At 45.6% G+C, this 17,412-nt stretch overlaps 1 protein-coding gene across 1 annotated transcript in view; it reads left to right on the top strand.

Moving 5' to 3' along the window:
- LOC131284952 (headcase protein) overlaps nt 1-16,972 on the top strand; it is a 107,645-nt gene extending 90,673 nt beyond the window's left edge. Inside the window, exons 3-7 of the mRNA XM_058313809.1 lie at nt 13,659-13,847; nt 14,687-14,775; nt 15,267-15,366; nt 15,443-15,609; nt 15,658-16,972. Of these exons, the coding sequence (XP_058169792.1) occupies nt 13,659-13,847; nt 14,687-14,775; nt 15,267-15,366; nt 15,443-15,609; nt 15,658-16,972 (1,860 nt within the window). The remainder of the gene's footprint in view (nt 1-13,658; nt 13,848-14,686; nt 14,776-15,266; nt 15,367-15,442; nt 15,610-15,657) is intronic.
- The last annotated feature ends 440 nt before the right edge of the window (nt 16,973-17,412 follow it).

Here is a 17,412-nt window from a genome sequence, read left to right as displayed (position 1 = left end):
GAAGTGAAGTGTTGGGCTTTCGTGATGTAAACCTCATCAGGGTTTTTCGGCGGTGACGAATAACCCTCCCCGATCGATTCTCAAACAGCACAATTTCGAAAACCATCGGCCATAAATGATGACCGGTGAAGAAGGAAGGGGAGGTTATAAATTTTTACAACCGTCACGTTGCAATCCTCACGCCGGAAACACGCGCGGTGTGTCGCGAATGCCAATGAAGTGCAAATGATTGCAGCAAATCTGCGATAGAGGCAGAGGGAAAGAGAGATATGGAGCCCCTACAAGTCAAGCACGCGCCTTCAAACGTCTTATCCTGTCTCCGAATGGAACGAGATTTGGAATCGTCGTGCCACGAAAAGGGTTTATGGCACCTGAAAACAGTACAGTGTCCCTTTCTTGTACCTTCGCATGTGGTTATACAGGCTCCTTTTGACTTTTTTTTCTCTGGCCGGTGCCGTCGGAACACTACGAAACCTCATGAGATATTCACTCATCTCCTCTTCGTCTGTGGATAGGTTTCTCGCTTTCCGCTGTCCCATTTTTTTTGTTTTAAATTACGAGTCTGGGTACGCGAATAAAACAAATTTTTATATTTCGCACTTTTCGCGCACTTGCGATTCACTTTAGCGCTTCCTTTTCACTGTGGTCTCTCTGGGACCAATGCCTCCCTTTTTTTTTATTTGAAAGGAGCCTTTTGCATTCGCTTGGAAAAGGAGTTCTCCGTTGTGTTTGAGCGTTATGAATATTTTAGTATGATTTTCCCAGGCCACGGCGGTTTGTGCTGTTTTTTTCGGGTATGGTTGTTTCTCTTTTTTGCTTGCCCCCTCCCTTGTGTGTCGGGGATACAAATTGTGGCGAATACAAAGCGACGTTCGGTGGTGACCCTCCCCCCGGCTGGTGTTGATGTGATGATGGTGCTTTGCATTCTTCCACCACCCACCAACCACCACACACGTGCGTTGGAACGAAAGGCTATGAATGTTTTTGATGTAACGGCTGGTGCTGAGGTGATGTACTTTTGTGGTGGAGATTCTCCAATCCGGGGCCGGTTTTGTGTTCGAGCTGCAAATTATCCCCGTGTACGCGATTAACATTCATGGTGTTTCATTGCTCATGAATCTCTAACTGGATGAGATCTTGCTGGATTACACCATTTTCACCACTCTGTTGGTGAATTTAAAAGTAGGAAATATTCACATCCTTCCAAATGTTTCCTTCGTTCTACGCTTGGGTCATTGACACTCGTCTTGAATTTCCACCAAAATTTTGGATTCTATACCTGTTGACAGCGTCGTCGTCCTTATCGATTCTCCCCCCAGCGAGAGAGAAACATTGGCCACCGGATGCATCGATAATCAACGGCAAAGGCACACCTGCATAATCATGCTAATCCACCCACACCTCCGCCGCTCTTATCAGCACAGCCACCACCCTCTCCCTCTCTCCAGCTTCCAGTGCACGTTTCACGAGTGTTGCCCCCCGCTATTATTTGTTGGCGTAAGCATATCCTCGGTAAGCAAGATTAAAGCATCATGATGAAATAATAATAATGCTAATAAGATCGTTGTCCTGTGGCGTATTTGCATTTGGATTTTACTTTTCCATTACGAGCGTTTCCATTTCGCTCGAGGACACGTTTTCGATTGGAATGTTGTTGTGTGGCGTTGGCAGGAGGAGAGGTTCGCTGTTGGTGGGAGTATTGGGGGATAGCTGAAGTATTAGGGGGGGGCATTGAATGAAATGATTTTAGACTGTTGATTTTACGCTCACAAGCCACATCCGTATGCTTGTGGCGCTTGCCTAGAGGAGCTTCGGTTCGACGCATTGTTGTATCCCGATCGAATCCGGCACGAAATGATGGAGTGGGGTGGGGAGAGTTGCACTGATTAGAATACTATACGCTTCTGTGGCATTTATGGAAGGTGGTCTCTCACTGTTTACCTTTCCATCGAACCGGGGCCTCTCGGTTCTCCGCTAACTTTCGGGGCGTGTATAGACGTTCTCCGAAGGGGGAAGGCGAAAGTATCGTCTTCTGTTTACCGAGACACTTGCCGAAAGAACGACCGCATAGTCTCTGAAGTGCTAGCCAAAGTTTGCGGGGCGAGTGCGGGCAGAAAGTAATAAAGATAATACGCCAAAATCAACTCCCGTCCTTCCTTCCTTTTTGCCAGAACGATGTACACAATTTGTTTCAATGAAGCATCCTTGCAGTGTCCGTTCGCATCGACGAAATCGAATCCATCCCCTTGGACTTCCGTAGGCTCTTTTCCCTACACACTGAGGGTTGGGGGGAGGGCGACGGGTGGCGAGTGGCCAGTCGTGATTTAATTTACTGCGGCATTATTTTCCTCCTCCCTTTGTATTGGCAAGTGCACACATCTTACGATGCGAAGGGAGAAAAGTGATATATTATCTTCGATGGTGCACTTCTGGTGGTGGTTTGTAATAAATTATCGACGCCATTATCGACGGGTGCGTTTCGAATAGAGAGCGTTTGATCTGCTGAATGGAAAGCGGTTTCGTGGGGTGACCTTCGTGGGGGGGTCTGCTAAAAGAGAGGATGAGGGGATGAGGCTTCTGGGGGAAGATGGAGAGAAAATAATTAAAGCTGCTCCTTGAGTGTATGTTTACTTTTAATCGGTAACGGCTTTCTTCGATTTGTCGGCGAAAGACAATCGAGCGATGCTTAGAAAGGATATATGTAAGGGGGGCTCCTTCTACTGGTTCATAGGTGTATGTGTGTGTGCCGTGTGTTTACCTTTCGATCTGCTGCTTCTGACTGGTTCTGGTTCAGTCAATATTGATACAGACACACTCCGATGAAGCAGTAGAAGAAGCAGCATCACGGTGCGAACCCTGACACCAAACAGCAATGCTGGTAGCGTGGTGTATTTCTTCTTTGATTTACCTACCATCTTTTGTCTTCCTAGCGTCATCGTCTAGCACAAGGGTGTGTGTGTGTGTGTGTAAACCTCTCTCACGATTGCAATAACCCCTGCGATTCAGCTGCTTGATTGAGTTGGACTAGAGGAATTTTTCTCCATTCAATTAAGAGATGAAGTTATCATGCATCCATTGGAGGATTGCACTTGCAAAATTTATGTTCTTATTTTGCTACTTCATCCACCGACTGACTTCATCGTCAGAGAACAAACCGCTGCTTGTCCGCATTTGTGGGCGAGTTTGCGGACTTTTGCATTTTGATTTAAATATTATTCAATCGTCACCTCGTTCGTGAGCTCTCTCCCTCACTCGGGTGGATACGACCTACGATGTGGGGGTTGTGCAAGCAAATTGCATTCGCGAACGTCAGTTTCGTGACGTCTTGCGATGTTGTGAAAAGGCAACAAGAGTGAAAAAAAGGTTCCTTAAACAGTGTCATTTGAATTCATCAACTGAATCACCGGGCGTCTCCATGAGGTTTGCGTGCTTCCTCTTCAGTGGGAGGAAATGTCCTTCCCACACTCACACGCTCTTACTACTACTACAGTCGTCGGGGTGGAAAATTGTAAAGCTTTTTAATCTTCTTTTTTTACTTATCCTCCTTTCGCTCGGAGACACCAACGAAAGGGAAACTAACGTCGGTTGGTTTTGCGAGGAGAAAGATAATGCTGCTCGTTTAAATGCACACGAGGCATCACCATCGGCAAAACCCGATGTCATCGTGCGACCTTTGGCGCATCGGTGGTTTGTTTTTCCCTACTTCCTGCGTAGGCAGTGGGTGGATCGGTGAATGGAAGGGAGGGGGGAATACTCCGAGGATTTTGTCGCCATCGGATAAACCGCAAACTGACGACGTTAACGACGAAGACGACGACGACGACAGCGATATATACCAACCGCAACGGACGAAGAGTGGAGGACGTTTGACAATCCTATCAAATTAAATGCACATTAAAATGGTACCATCGTGCGGTGGAGATGGTGATAGTCCCCCTTTTGAGTGGGAGACGGGTTGGCGAGGATAATAAAGTTTTGCCGTAGAAAGAACGCCGCGATCCTCTCTCCCAAGGGGGCACAGTTTGTTCGTGGAGGTTCAAAATCCGCTTCAACGGCGACGTCGGCGTTTAAAATTGTGACCATTCTGCTGCTCGCAAAAGACAACGTAGTTGGTTTGTGTGTCTGAGCGTGTATTTTTGGTTATGCAGGGAGCGCAGCCCGATAATGGTGGTTTTGTAAATTCACAGCTTTGCCAACATTCCCATACCTCGCTCGTGGCGTTACCGAGCATTAAAAGCTTAAATGACGTTCGAATGACTTTATCGGAGGTTGTTATGCTTTTGCGCGCATCGGTTTGACATTGTAAAGCTACCGCTTACCGTCGGTAGCTGCGAGATAATACGACGGGCATGCCCGAGAAACTTATCTTCTTTAGAAATATTCGGTTATTGTATTGTTGTGTGTTATTCAAAATGTATATCATCTTTCCAAATTTACCTTCCCTTCTTTTCGAAGGATGCGACTTCGTCAAAGTTTTCATTTTGTTGCAAAAGCAGGAAACACAAAAATAACAAAGTTAGCATCTCATTGCACTCTGCATCACTTCTGCGTTCAGCGGCCCGTACTTAGTTTGTCCCTTGTTTGAGTGAGTAACATTGTAAGAAAGGATGAGTGGCTTTGTTTTTTTCAAATGGTCCTTCGCTTCATCACCGATCCCGTGCACCATTCATAACCTCTTCTCCCCTTTCTGTGGCAGGTTCATATTTTTGCTGTCACAAGATTATCGCGCTATCGCAAGGCACTCCGCAACCGTGCGACCGGGGCAGGAATTCCGAAGCGTTCACGTTACGCCGGTTGTTGTCTACCTTTCGTCGTGACACATCGTGTCCATCACCGAACCCCACTCGGTCTGTCGTCTGGAGGATACAACCCCAGGGTTTGCTGCTCAACTGACACAACCGGCAACACCGCAGGACGGGCTACGAAGGACAAAGTTTAATATATTTATGAAGTTCTCCAGTCGGCAATATTTTCGAGTTTGTTGGGCTCCCGCTCTCTCGTAAGAAAATGGCAAGCCGTCAGTGAGGTTATTTTTTGCCCATCTTGCTTGTTGCAACTCTTGAAGGGTCAGCTTTTCGTTTTCTTCATTGTCGCATTTTATGATGGTTTATGTTGAAAATTTTGCTCACGCTTTTCGGGTCTACGGTTTTCTTTCTTTTGCGTTTCGGTTACAACAACTCGTTGACGCTGGAACTGTCGTCTGCTGTGGTGGCTTAAAATGTAAACCAGAGGCCTCTTTTTCTGTGCCGCCGCCTGTTGTCGGTTGGGGCTTGTGTGAACCGTCCGCACACGAACGTCGCTTTATGAAAAGTTTCTTCAAGTGGATTTTGGTTGATTTGTGAATCGGTGTCTTTGCTTTCACACAGGCACGGATTGGAGGGGAACTGGCATGAAGGCAAAGAGAGCGCAACAAGCGGAATTGCGTTCACACACTATGGACACACGTGAAAAACGCTCAGACAAATGTTTGCCGATCATGATTCCGTGTAGTTATTTTGGCTGAAGTGCATTTGGTATCTGACGTACAGAGATCGATTGTCGAAAGATTCTGCCGATCGCCGACCGGATTGCGTGCGACAAACAAACCAAATCGGAACCCTGTGGTGCTTGGCAATTTCCAAGACATATTGAGCCTCCAATCCGAAAATGGCGACACGGCTGAGCTCTCTCGAATTGACAGCAAACTGCTGCGAGGCACTTGTATGCTTTTTCCACCTGTCAGCTTCGTTTCGATGCTTACAGATGGTAGACTGACATTGCTGATGTGTACTCTGTTCTCAACGTTGTCAGATATCATCATGGGCGGTATCATCTAGGGAGTCTGAATTCCGAATGATCTAGAACCAAAAAAAAAATACACCGACGGTTTCCTTTCGAGCGAGCTCGGTGTCCAATGTTAGTAATCTTATTTCAATCAAACTGAAGTGATGCAACGTGTTCTCTCTTGAGTGTGAAGGTTGTTCCTGGTTGTGGCTCCAAACCCTTCTTCCGAATGCATCGCTGTGAAAACACGTTACACATCGATGCAGTGCAGTGCCAGACACTTAAACTACACTTCCTGGAATGCAATTTTCACTTCCAAATTCGATAAACACACGTCTGCGAATCTGGGAAAGTGTAGCTTCATTCTTCCGGAAAATCTATGCAGTTTGTAACCTAACTTGCTCTTCTTGTCCAAAACCAGGACTTGGCTATACTGAATAGTTCTTGGAAATAGGCGTCTGATCCAGAACATTGACTGAACTTTTCTCCTTGCTTTCCGGATTTTACTTCCACGCAGAACTTATAAGGATATTCGTGCTAAACAGCTACGTGGTGTATTGGTTTTTGTCAGTGGCTTGAAGTGGAATCGGTTTACAAGAAATTCAATACGATTTTCCTACGTGTCAAAAGTTCGGTTTGTTTGTTAAAGCTGTACGTTGATACGATTCCATAAACTTGAAGCTACACCTATGGTCACACTATCCAATGGATCTGTCCTTCGATTTGGACTCCTAAGCGCTTGTTCCGGGGTCGTTTTCGCATGTCGTTGAAACGGGTGAAAAGTTTACTCCTTCCGTAAAAGAATGAAGGCGTAGTGCACTCCTCAAGAAAAGTTTCCATCCCGTTGTGCAGTAAGCTGCTCGAAGTTGAAGTCCCATGATGATAGTTTTATAGTCACTTTCTTTCAGTCAGATTTTACCCACCATTTGCTTTCCCGGGGTATCCGTTCGGCACACACGCACACACCGCAGGCAAGCTGTGTACGTTCGCTCACTCCTTCGGTCCGTTCGGTTTAATCGAAACCAACGAGGAGTGAAAATGATGAGATTGAGGAAAACTGTCGATCATCCTCACTGTGAAGTGAAGAAAGAAGAGAATATAAGAAGTTCGGCGATGCTAAAGAAGAAATCTTTTCTTTCGTTGAAGACAGAATAGATTGTGGTTTTCCTTCTGGCGATGAGTGTCGATAGTGTCGGTGTCCGGATCACTTTCCCCCGAGGAGATGGTGTGGCGCGCGAGAGTGGCCAAAGGAGTGACGACTGCACGATGTGATTGTGAAGAGCCAAAGAGTTGCAGAACCTGGTGGTTCTGGTGTCTGCCCTTAGGCTTCGATGTGTTCTCTAGCGAAGATGGAAAGAAAAACTTTCCCATGGTAGTTTCACTCCTGGAATCGAAATTTTACACTGTGGTTAGCTATGCGTTTTCTTCCCTACCACACACCCCTCAGCGGGAGTGTCCCGGGCGTTTTGCTAACGGGGTGAGAGATGGCGCACTAAAGCTCAGGATGATGACTATCATTTTCGTGCTGGTGATGGTCTGCCCCGGAGTACCACGCTTTCTAACGCAACGGTGAAGAAGGAGCGAGTCGATACCATTCGGTGCCAATCAGAAGGTCGTAACTGGCGACTCACTGTCGTCAGTCTCTTTCCCCGGTGGCACATCGCATTTTCATAAAGGAAGCTAACGGGCTGCCGAAAGCTGTTGCAACAACCGTATGCTCGCACACGCCGGTATAGTGTTAACTTTTGAGCCAACGATGGGGTGGAAGCATCGGTGCAGCTGTTAGTTTCCCCCCGAGCAAAGGAAAAGAGGAATATGTACCCCCGACACACTCGGTCTATTGAATGGAATCCGGTAAAAGGATGTTAAACTGCTATTTGTACGCAGAACTTGGAGCAAAGCGTATCTCCGTTGGAAGGGAAAGCTAGCTAGTGGCAGCAGCAACAAAAGCGTTCGCAGTATTCACTTTGAGGCTGAAGAAAAAGGAAACTTCTCATGGGAGGAGGGAGATAGTGATGCTTTTCACAAAGTGCTTCTGAAGCAACAGGATAGTGATGATGCTGTGAACGTAGTGTGGCTAGTAGAAGTAGTTCCGTTCCCTTTCGGCAAGACGATTTTGATGATGATTTTTATGGTGCATAACATATTCATTTTACTCCACTTTGGAAGATAAATCATCGATTTTGCTCCGAACGATTGTGTATAGACATACTTGTTAGCAAATGGAAGGTTTTGTTCACATTCATTTAACTGCATACATGTTGTTGAAGCGTTATCATTGATATCTTAAAATACACCCGATGCAAATAATATCCAAAATAGGCATTTACGCTCGTTATATCAGAATTTCTGAAAAACTCTGGACTTACAAATATTTTCACAGGTTATCTCTGACAAATGTCGAATTGTCGAATGACTTGTTTTGTCTCATTGGAAAATAGCGTGCCAATGATTGCTTCGGTTGTAAAAATTAAACCTTTATTTCATTATATTGTCCCCCCGACGCCTTGGCAAAACTCCTCAGCATTACTATAACCAACAACATTGTCAGAAAGGACCGTTTTACCACGTGTGGTCGTTTTTGCCGGGGTGATGGAAGCCGACCTATAAAACAAACACCCATAAAGATAAACCGTGCAAGATACGGCGGTGCTTTCGACTGCATCCGACGAGGAGGCATTACAAACGTTTATGTAGCATCAGCATTTACCGAAAATTTCACCGAACGAATCGAGAAAGTCGTTTTGCAACGACGATGCCGACGTGTACCGAAACATGACAATTGTATGCAAATGATTTATTCGAATGGTTGCTTTATTTGCCAAAAGCTGCAACGGGTTTCAGTATGTGCAGTTCGTTGTAAAGTGGTGCGCTTAATGAACAAACATGGTGTGGTTGGAAGACATTTGTATTTGTCTCAAAATGTTTGAGCACGATCGTAGTTTGTCTTAAAGTCAGAAGCAGACAGCGAAGAAGACGGAAATGTATTTCATGTTATTCAAACTGATGTGTTTCTTGTATTTACTATCGCCAAGCTTTTTTGTAATATTTTAGTAAAGCACATTGCTTTTTACTTCTTTCATAACGGTGTCAATTTAAGAATATTTCATGTTTATATAATTCGTCATTTCTACTTACTCGCCAAACAATGGTGTCGGGTACGGGAAGAACGAACTCCATTGGGATAAAAATTATGGCACTTGAACACCGTTCTTTGCCCTCTCACCTCAGTTGAGGTAGTTGCACACTTTGGTGGAAAATTTACCTTTCCTCAATTCGAACGTCGTCGGCACACCGAACTTAAAACGAGCAAAGGGAAACGGTTGAACAATGCTATTGCGAGCGCGGTTCCGTTGCCCCGAAAAATCCGATAAACATATACACCCGAGAAAAAAGGGGTTTTCCCCGGCCAGCATTGTGGCCAACCATTGCGAAGCGAAAAGCACAAAGGACAACAGCATTTCCCCGCCACCTTTGGTATCGCGCCTCGCCACCGTAGCGTGAAGTTGGTTTAATCCGTATCTGCCAGCATTTCTGCAGCCGGCAACAGCACCCCCAATCCTCATTTGGTCTCGCACCTTTTCTCGAGCTTCTTCTTTCCCCACATGCTTTAAAGGATCTCGTTAAAAATGCATAGAATGAGTTTAAAATATTTAAATAGCTGCTACAGCATTTACACCTTCTGCCCATCCATTGCACGTTGTTTCCGTTTTGTTCGTTTTTTTTCCGCTGCAGCCAATGCACCCACCGATGTTGAATGACGCTGAATAAGATTTCCCTTTTTCCCGTTACCTTTTCCCCTTCACTGCCGCCTGCAAGTGGCGGGTCTGTGTGAAAACGAGGAAGAAATAATAAGTCTGATCTCTTAGTGGAGAAGGGAAAAGTAAAGGAAAAGCGAACACCAACACCTTGCCTTCGTTCGTTATACTACGCCCGAGTGTAGTAGAAGCTTAAGCGATTCAGTGCTACGTGTTTTCCGGAACACGTGGAGGGCGAATGAAAAGCAAAAGATCAGGTGCTTAATGCGCTCGACGAGAATTTAAAATAATATTTATCCTTTCCCGTCTGCTTTTGCTTTTCTCGCCGTTCGTTTGCCCAGCCAACGGGAGAGATGCGAATGTCGTCATCCACCATCCTCCGGATGCGCACTGTATTGCTCCTTTTTCACCTGGACGGAAATGAAGCTTCTGCAGGCAAACAACTCTTGAAGTGGCGGAGCTGATAGTCGGACGAGAGCGAGAGCAAGTACCTTCGCATTTTGTAAGAAAACTTGTGCTGGTAGAGTTGGGATGGTTGCTTCATTCACTTGTGCAGTGCATTGTGTGGCGAAAAATATATGGAAAGCAACCACCAGCACCTTGTGCAGATCTTCTGTTTGTTTTTCCATCCGCTGTCTTTTTCTGCGCCCTCCGTAATCAGATTCGGGAATCGTTTAATTTTGAGCTTGGAGGAAAATTAACCAACCGTTTTGTAGCAGAGGGTGTAGTTCGGGTGTGTGCATCCGCCATGCTTATTCCGCTCAGTGCGCCAAAAGTACACTCTGGTTGGGAAATTTGCGAAGATTTCCTCTCGATTGTTTCACTTCACTTGTAAGTGTGCTTGAAATAGTTAGTGTCGTCCTTCTGTTGATGCTACATTTAAATTGGTTTGACGTTTCGTACAGATTTTGTATTCTGTGCGAGGGGTTTTACTGCCTTTTGGTAGACTGGAAAAACATTTCCCCATGTACCATGGATTAGAATATTGATTTCAAGACTGTTCTATTAATTTGGGGTTAGAAATATGTCCACTCTGTTTATTTCAACAGTTGATTCCTCTCAACCGAAGTGGGAAATCGTCCACTTTGTTTTGGCTAAATCCTATGAAAACTCTTTTAACTTGGAAAATTATGTTCGCAGAAAATGTTATTAGAAATAGACAAGGAACTTGCATCCACTGCAACTTTTAAATCTGCTACCTTTGCAATTTACAATTTGAAGAGTGCAATTGAGTTGCATTTGCGTATGATGCAACTAGAATTCTTATTTTCTTCAAACATTTATTATGCTACTATCTTGTTGGGTATCTTACTCATACAAGTGTATTTGTGGATTCGAATTTTGTAAAAATTAAACGGATGTTATAATCTTCTTTTTAATAAGAACGTGATCGTGACATACTCAATAAATGTAGTAAACATCGATTTTTTTACAAGTTTTCTATACTATCAAAATATTTTATAACGTAATCAATTCAGAGCATACACGCCATGCTTTTATGGTCAAATATTCCGTGTACGTATAAACTAATTGGAAAGATTACTTAGAACCCTCAGAGGACCACAGTGCAACTCAATTCAAATCTACACCACGATCAGCAAATCACAAACGTTAACCTCTCTTACTGCTGTGGGGTTTCCACTTTCCGCGGTGGACAGGTGAAATATTTCTCTATTTATGATTTTATTGATAATCGACCATGGTTGGCTTAGGGCCATGGCGTTCTGGTTACTCCTAGCGAAGGGAACTAAAAAGGGCAACAAGAAGGCGTCGTCACCACGGATCCACTGCAGCGCCAATCTTAATGACGGTTTGTCGTGACAAAATCCGGCTGGTAGACAAAAATGCCAGTCCCACGACGGAGAGCGTCGCCGCCAGTCGTCTGGCAGCAAATGTTCACACAAAGACAAGCCCAAGTCATCGTGATGTGCTTTGGGTGGGATGAGTGGGAGCGGACTTGGAAGGTGGTGGATTTTTCTGGGTCAACATTTTTAACGTCGCATTTCTGGCATGGCCGATGCCGCCAGCCCGTGTTGTCTGTTCTATTCTGCCATAATGGCGTTCTCCAGGCTCAAGTCAGCGCTTGCTTTAGTTGTTTTTCCGCGTCTGCTAAGCTTTTTCCTTTCATTCCTAAGAGACCAAAGTCGGGAAGAGAGGGTGCGATTCCTCTGACGACGTTTCCCGTGTTGCTTCCATCAAGCGCTAATATCACCATTTGTCGTTGACGCGTCGTTCTTGAGCAGCCATCGAACTTTCGGCGAACATTTTACGTCGGTGCCAACGCTCGAAAAGCTGCTTTCCTTTCCGCTTTATGTGCGAAAACGCATTTTAATGAGATATTTCAATTTCCCATCGAATAGTTCATTTTCCGTTCGCCGCAATAAAGTTGCACCACTCCCGGTTACTTCCGGCTTTACTGTTCTCCATTCTACAGGGTGGCATCGTAGAAGTGATACACTTATTCGAGCGGTTTCTGCCAAACCACTGTACCCAGTGTGTTAAACAAATGGGTATATTTCGACAGATTTACTTGTTTACTATTTATGTCCAAAACGTACACTCAGTGTTCAGTTCAGTTTTCTAGTAACTACAATGAATTCAAGTCGCGAGCAAGTAAAAATTTTGCATATGCAAGGTTTGACAAACATTCAGATTTGGCAGAAACTGTCTCATCTCAATTTAAGTCGATTATTTGTCTACCGGACCATCAAGCGATACGAGGAGACAGGGACAGTTGTTCCAAAGAAGAAAATGGGTAAAAACCGGAGTGTCCGGATTCCAGCGGTGATTAAAGCGGTAAAGGAACGTGTCCGGCGGAATCCAGCTCGCTCGGGAAAAAAATGGCGCGTGACATGAACATGAGTCACTTTGCCAGGCAATGCATTTTGAAAAAGGACCTTGGTTACGAAGCCTTTAAAAAGCAGAAAATTCACGGCTTAACCTCCAACAATATTGCCGGCAGGGTTACCAGATCTCGCTTGCTACTGAAGACGCACGCAGGCCACAACATCATCTTTTCGGATGAAAAACTGTTCACTCTGGAGGCTCCCTTAAATAAGCAGAATGATCGAGTCTATGGAGCATCTATTCGGGATATACCAGCCGATAAAAGAGCAGTCGAGCGGTATCAAAATACGTCAGCGGTTATGGTTTGGAGAGCTATCTCGACCAAAGGGAAGTTGCCGTTGTTATTTATCGACAAAGGCGTGAAGATAAACAAGGAGTAATATTAAGAACACGTTCTCTAAGGCCACTTGAAACCATACGCTATGAAGCTTTTTGGCAAAGACAGCTTTTGCTTCCAACAGGATTCAGCTCCATCCCATAAAGCTTCAATCGTTCAGGAGTGGTGCAAGGAACATTTGCCATGTTTCATCAACGCATCGGAATGGCCTGCTGCCTCTCCAGATTTGAATCCGTTGGACTTCAGCATATGGGGATACATGCTTGGGAAGTTAGGCGACGTCAAACGTTTGAATTTGGCCGGATTCAAGAGACGGTTGCAAAAGATATGGGAAGAAATGTCGGATGAAGTTGTGCGTGCGGCCTTCAACGACTTCCAAAAGCGTCTACGGGCCGTTATCAAGTTCATAGGTGAAAGATTTGAAATAAATTGAGTCAAATGCAAGTTAAGTAGTAATAGAAGTTATTTAAATCAATTTCGAAGAGATATCGTACCTGGTTTCAATTTTATCACATAAACAAAGTGTATCACTTCTACGATGCCACCCTGTAAGTTCTTTTAAGTCGCAAAACTTAAAAGAATCGCTGATGGAGAATTTCTTTGGGTGGCGTGAAGTGTTTGTTTTTTCCTCTGTTGAGTTGTTTATCTTATTTCTTACCGTTGGTCATATTCGTTTGATGCCGGAATGATTGAAAACGACGCGGAAGCTGCTTTGCGGGTTTTAATGAAAAATGAACTCTTTTTAGAGTGACTTCGAAGTGCAAGGAAATCGGAACAGTAAACGTGAAAAAAGTTTCTTTCAATAAAAGCTTTTCTTTTCCCATCCCTTTCCAGTCTGAAATAAATATTGTGGAATTTAAGAAAATTTAAGAGGCATCGAGAAAAACTTTTGAATGTTTCTACTTACTTCATGGGTTTTGTAATAGTCTTCATACACTTTTTTTTACTTTCAGATCGAGGACGAAGGCAACCACGGTAACGATGAGACGCGCCTGTTTATTCTGTCCTCCCTTGCCGCACAGCACAAGTGCCGCGTCGCCTGTGTGCTCTGCGAGGAACCGATGCTAGTCTTCGACCGCTATCCACTGGTCGACGGAACATTCTTCCTCAGCCCGAAACAACACGCCAAAGGATGCATTGAGGTAAGTGTGTGACTCACCAACCTTGTGTGCCGTTGTGTGCTTGTCTGACCTAGGTTAGGTGGGGAAGGAAGAGAACCCTCTTATGACTACCACGAGCTGCTCCATCATACGTTTGGATAGGTTTACGAGTGCTTTCGCTTTTACCGACCCGCGTCGCATTAGTTATATTGGGTGTAATCCTGTTCGGGGCAGACAATTGGCTTTGCGATCGGTCGTAGACCGAATGTCAATGTCACCGGTGACCCAAATTTCACCAATTCCACCAGTGACGGGGCCCGTCCAGACCACCACCCCCTGCCAGAGGAGTCGTCTAGGCGGACTTGGCGTAAGGTTTCTTGCAATTGGAGTGGCATAAAGAAATAATGGCCATGACTCTATCACACCGTTGGCATCGCCCAACGAAACACGTGAGGTTTGCATGGTGTTCGGTAATGGCGGAACATGATTTACAGTCGCTTCCGCCGATCGTTGGCAGGAGGAGGGACCACGAAGAACACACATTAAAAAACGATACCATTGCTTCAGGCACCATCCAGAGCCGGTTCGTATCGCCATCGCGGAGGAAGGTACAACCAACGATGAATTAATAAACGATTAAGTACGTAACGCTACTCCGGGGGGAGAGCGAGCTTGAGTTGTCGTCTGCGGGGGAGAGGTCCTAGAAGCACGAATTATCCCCCTTCCAGAAGTTATGCAAATGGATTGCCCCAATGTTTGCGGCAAGTAGCAACGTTAGCGATGGCGGCTGTACCACCTTCCTTCTGGTTACTTTCCGTTTTACAGCTTTTTGTAATGTAACACACACACTATATTGGGTTTCTTTCTTGCCTACCATGCAGGTGAAGTACGAGAACCGGGTCCAGTATCTGACGTCTGTTTGCTTGAAGTGCTTGCAAGGCGTCGAACCGAACCGCACCGTACGATGCAGGTAAATATAAGAATGGCATGATGTGGTGATGGTGTGGCGCTTCTGATGAGGACGAACTCAGCTGTAGCGAGCTGCTGGAATTAGATTTCGATACGATATCGGCAGTGTATGCGCGAGAGAAAGAGGAAAACAACGAACGCAACAATCCACTGGCATTAAACTATGTCCACGAACGAGATAGGCAACAGTATGGAAGTCGAGACTAACGATGGATTATCAGAGCAATTTAATTTCATGGAAATTCTTGTTCTGAACGGTCAATTAACCCGAATATTCATGAGTTATGCTCTTTTTCCAAACGGTTCTTTAATTGAGTTTCGTAAAAAAAGCACCCTTTGGGAAGCAAATGTTTCGCATCGGGAAGATTGATTATTTTGGATGCCTTGCTTTGTGAATGCGTTGGTTGTTTACACTCGGAACATATGACAGGGGATAGTTTGATTTGGATGCGAGTTTAACAATATTTTATTTGCTTTTTGTCCAATTCGCAGGTTCTGTGTTAAAAAATGGGATGGTTCTTCGCTGGTGCTCGGAACCATGTACACGTACGACATATTTGCAGCAATGCCATGCTGCACAGAGCGATTGAAGGTAAGATCGATATATTGTCCATGCATTTGGCCTCTTGTTAAAATTTATCTTTTCTATTTTCCTATTTCTTTTTCAGTGTAACACATGCTTCAAGCTGCTGCTGCATCCTAACCAGCGGTTGAACTTCTACAGTGACTACAGCCGCAGCGTACCGTGTCCGTATTGTACCGCGCAGGACAACCACTTCGTTAAGCCACTGTCCTACTGCTACACTAAGCAGCCACACCAGTTGTTCCAGCAGTGGCAATAGCATGAGGCCACGTTGGAGTCTCCCAAGTCGTGCGTGACTAGCGGCTTCGCGCCGGATGCGTCCGGTCGTCAGGAGCAACAGTCACCATTCAACGGATCGTCCGCCTCGTGCGCTACGTCGACGATCGCTGCCAGTGTCGCCGAGAGAGCGGCCGTCGATTCGGCGGCCATGAACTCCTTCATTCAGGAGCTTCGTCTGCTCAGCAACAGCAGCACGATCAGCAGCATCAGCAGCACGAGCACCGATTCCGGCTTCTCGACTTCCTACTGTGGAGACTCCAACGTGGGCAGCGGCCTGGCCCCTGCCAACACCCTCGCCAACAGCAACAACTTCGACCTCCAGCAACTACAATTTCACCTACCGATGAGCGGAACATCCAACATTCATCAGCAGACGAGTTCAAAGCAGTTGGGTCCGGCGGGTTCCTCTGTGTTGCCAGCCGCAGTCTGGGGTAACAAATCGCTCTGGGGACCAGCACCACCACCGTCACCACCAACGGCAACAGCAATTACATCAGCGTTGGTGAGTCCAGCAGCAGCAGCAGCGCCAATGAAATCGCCACCGGTTCTTCCTAGCGTAGCAAGTAAGGAATTGTACTCTCCCTGGACAACGCCTACTGCTTCGGCAGGATCCGTTCAGTCTCCCCTCGGGATGAATAATGTATACCACCACCTTCCTGCACCAATCATTACCTCGTCGCAAATGCTGACACCACCTTCCCCGTTGGTCTCGAGCAACACTTCCACAATTCCCTCCAAACCATCCTCCTCACTCCATGGCAACAATGATACGGGCAACATCTGGGAAAGTAAACTAGGTCTGATCGATGCCCAGCAGCAGCACGGCCTTGTTGAACCGTTCGGGTCTATCTGGCAGGCAACGGGAGATGCTTCCGTTACCAACCCCCAGCAGACATCTATTACCGGAAACGGCAACAATGACCATGGCGCTTGGCAATGCGATGTACCTTCAAGTGGCAGCAAGGCAATGCCATCGGCAGCAGCAGCAGCAGCAGCCAGATCTCAGTTCGTGCGTCCGCAGGACACTCTGTGCGACGGACTTGCGATCGACACTACACCAAAGCTTAGTTCCCTCTGGACAGCTACGCCGTGGTCCACTGCAGGCAGTGTAACTGAGACCTCTGGCGGAAGCAGCAGCGTCCTGCGATCGCTACGCATGGGCAGCTCACCAGTCAAGCCTTCGGGCAATGACGCTGGCCACTGTGTCAGTCAGAATGATTTTGTCGGCGGTGGGTTTGCTTCCGGCGGAACAACCACCGCTATGCCAACCAACAACTCGTCATCCATGGCCATGTTTTCGGAAGAGGTCACGAGTTATTGGAGTATGTTTAATTAGAAAATTTGTTTTTTATTTTTTATTTTCTTTTGATTGCATTGTTTGCTAGTTTGTTGTCGCGTCTCCCCTTGCTTTCGATCGCGAAAGAAAGGCAACTCCTTAGCCGAATGTTATTTAGTTCTACTTCTTATTTTTGTTTCGTGATGCTCTATGTTTTCTTTTTTTTCAATTTATCATAAAATGATTTAGCTCTTTGTTTCGTTTTTTTGTTTTTATTTTTCCGGTTATCTTTTGGAGACATAGTTTGATGTTGATCAAAAACAATATTTACTATTTTCGTTACATTTTTAACAATTGAATTCATTTATCCCACACTCTGCTCGCTCGTCGGTACATTTCCGTTCACCGAAACGATGGCCGTGAGTGTGCTGAGTTGTTGGTTACGATAATTTTCTTCCTTCCTGAAGAAAGATCCGTATAATATAAAAAGTGAATAGTTT

The sequence above is a fragment of the Anopheles ziemanni genome, chromosome 3 (assembly GCF_943734765.1).
Source record: "Anopheles ziemanni chromosome 3, idAnoZiCoDA_A2_x.2, whole genome shotgun sequence".
In the NCBI taxonomy this organism is placed as follows: Eukaryota; Metazoa; Arthropoda; class Insecta; order Diptera; family Culicidae; genus Anopheles; species Anopheles ziemanni.
The sequence above is the reverse complement of the archived record's forward strand: the minus strand, read 5'-3'. Positions and strand labels throughout refer to the sequence as shown.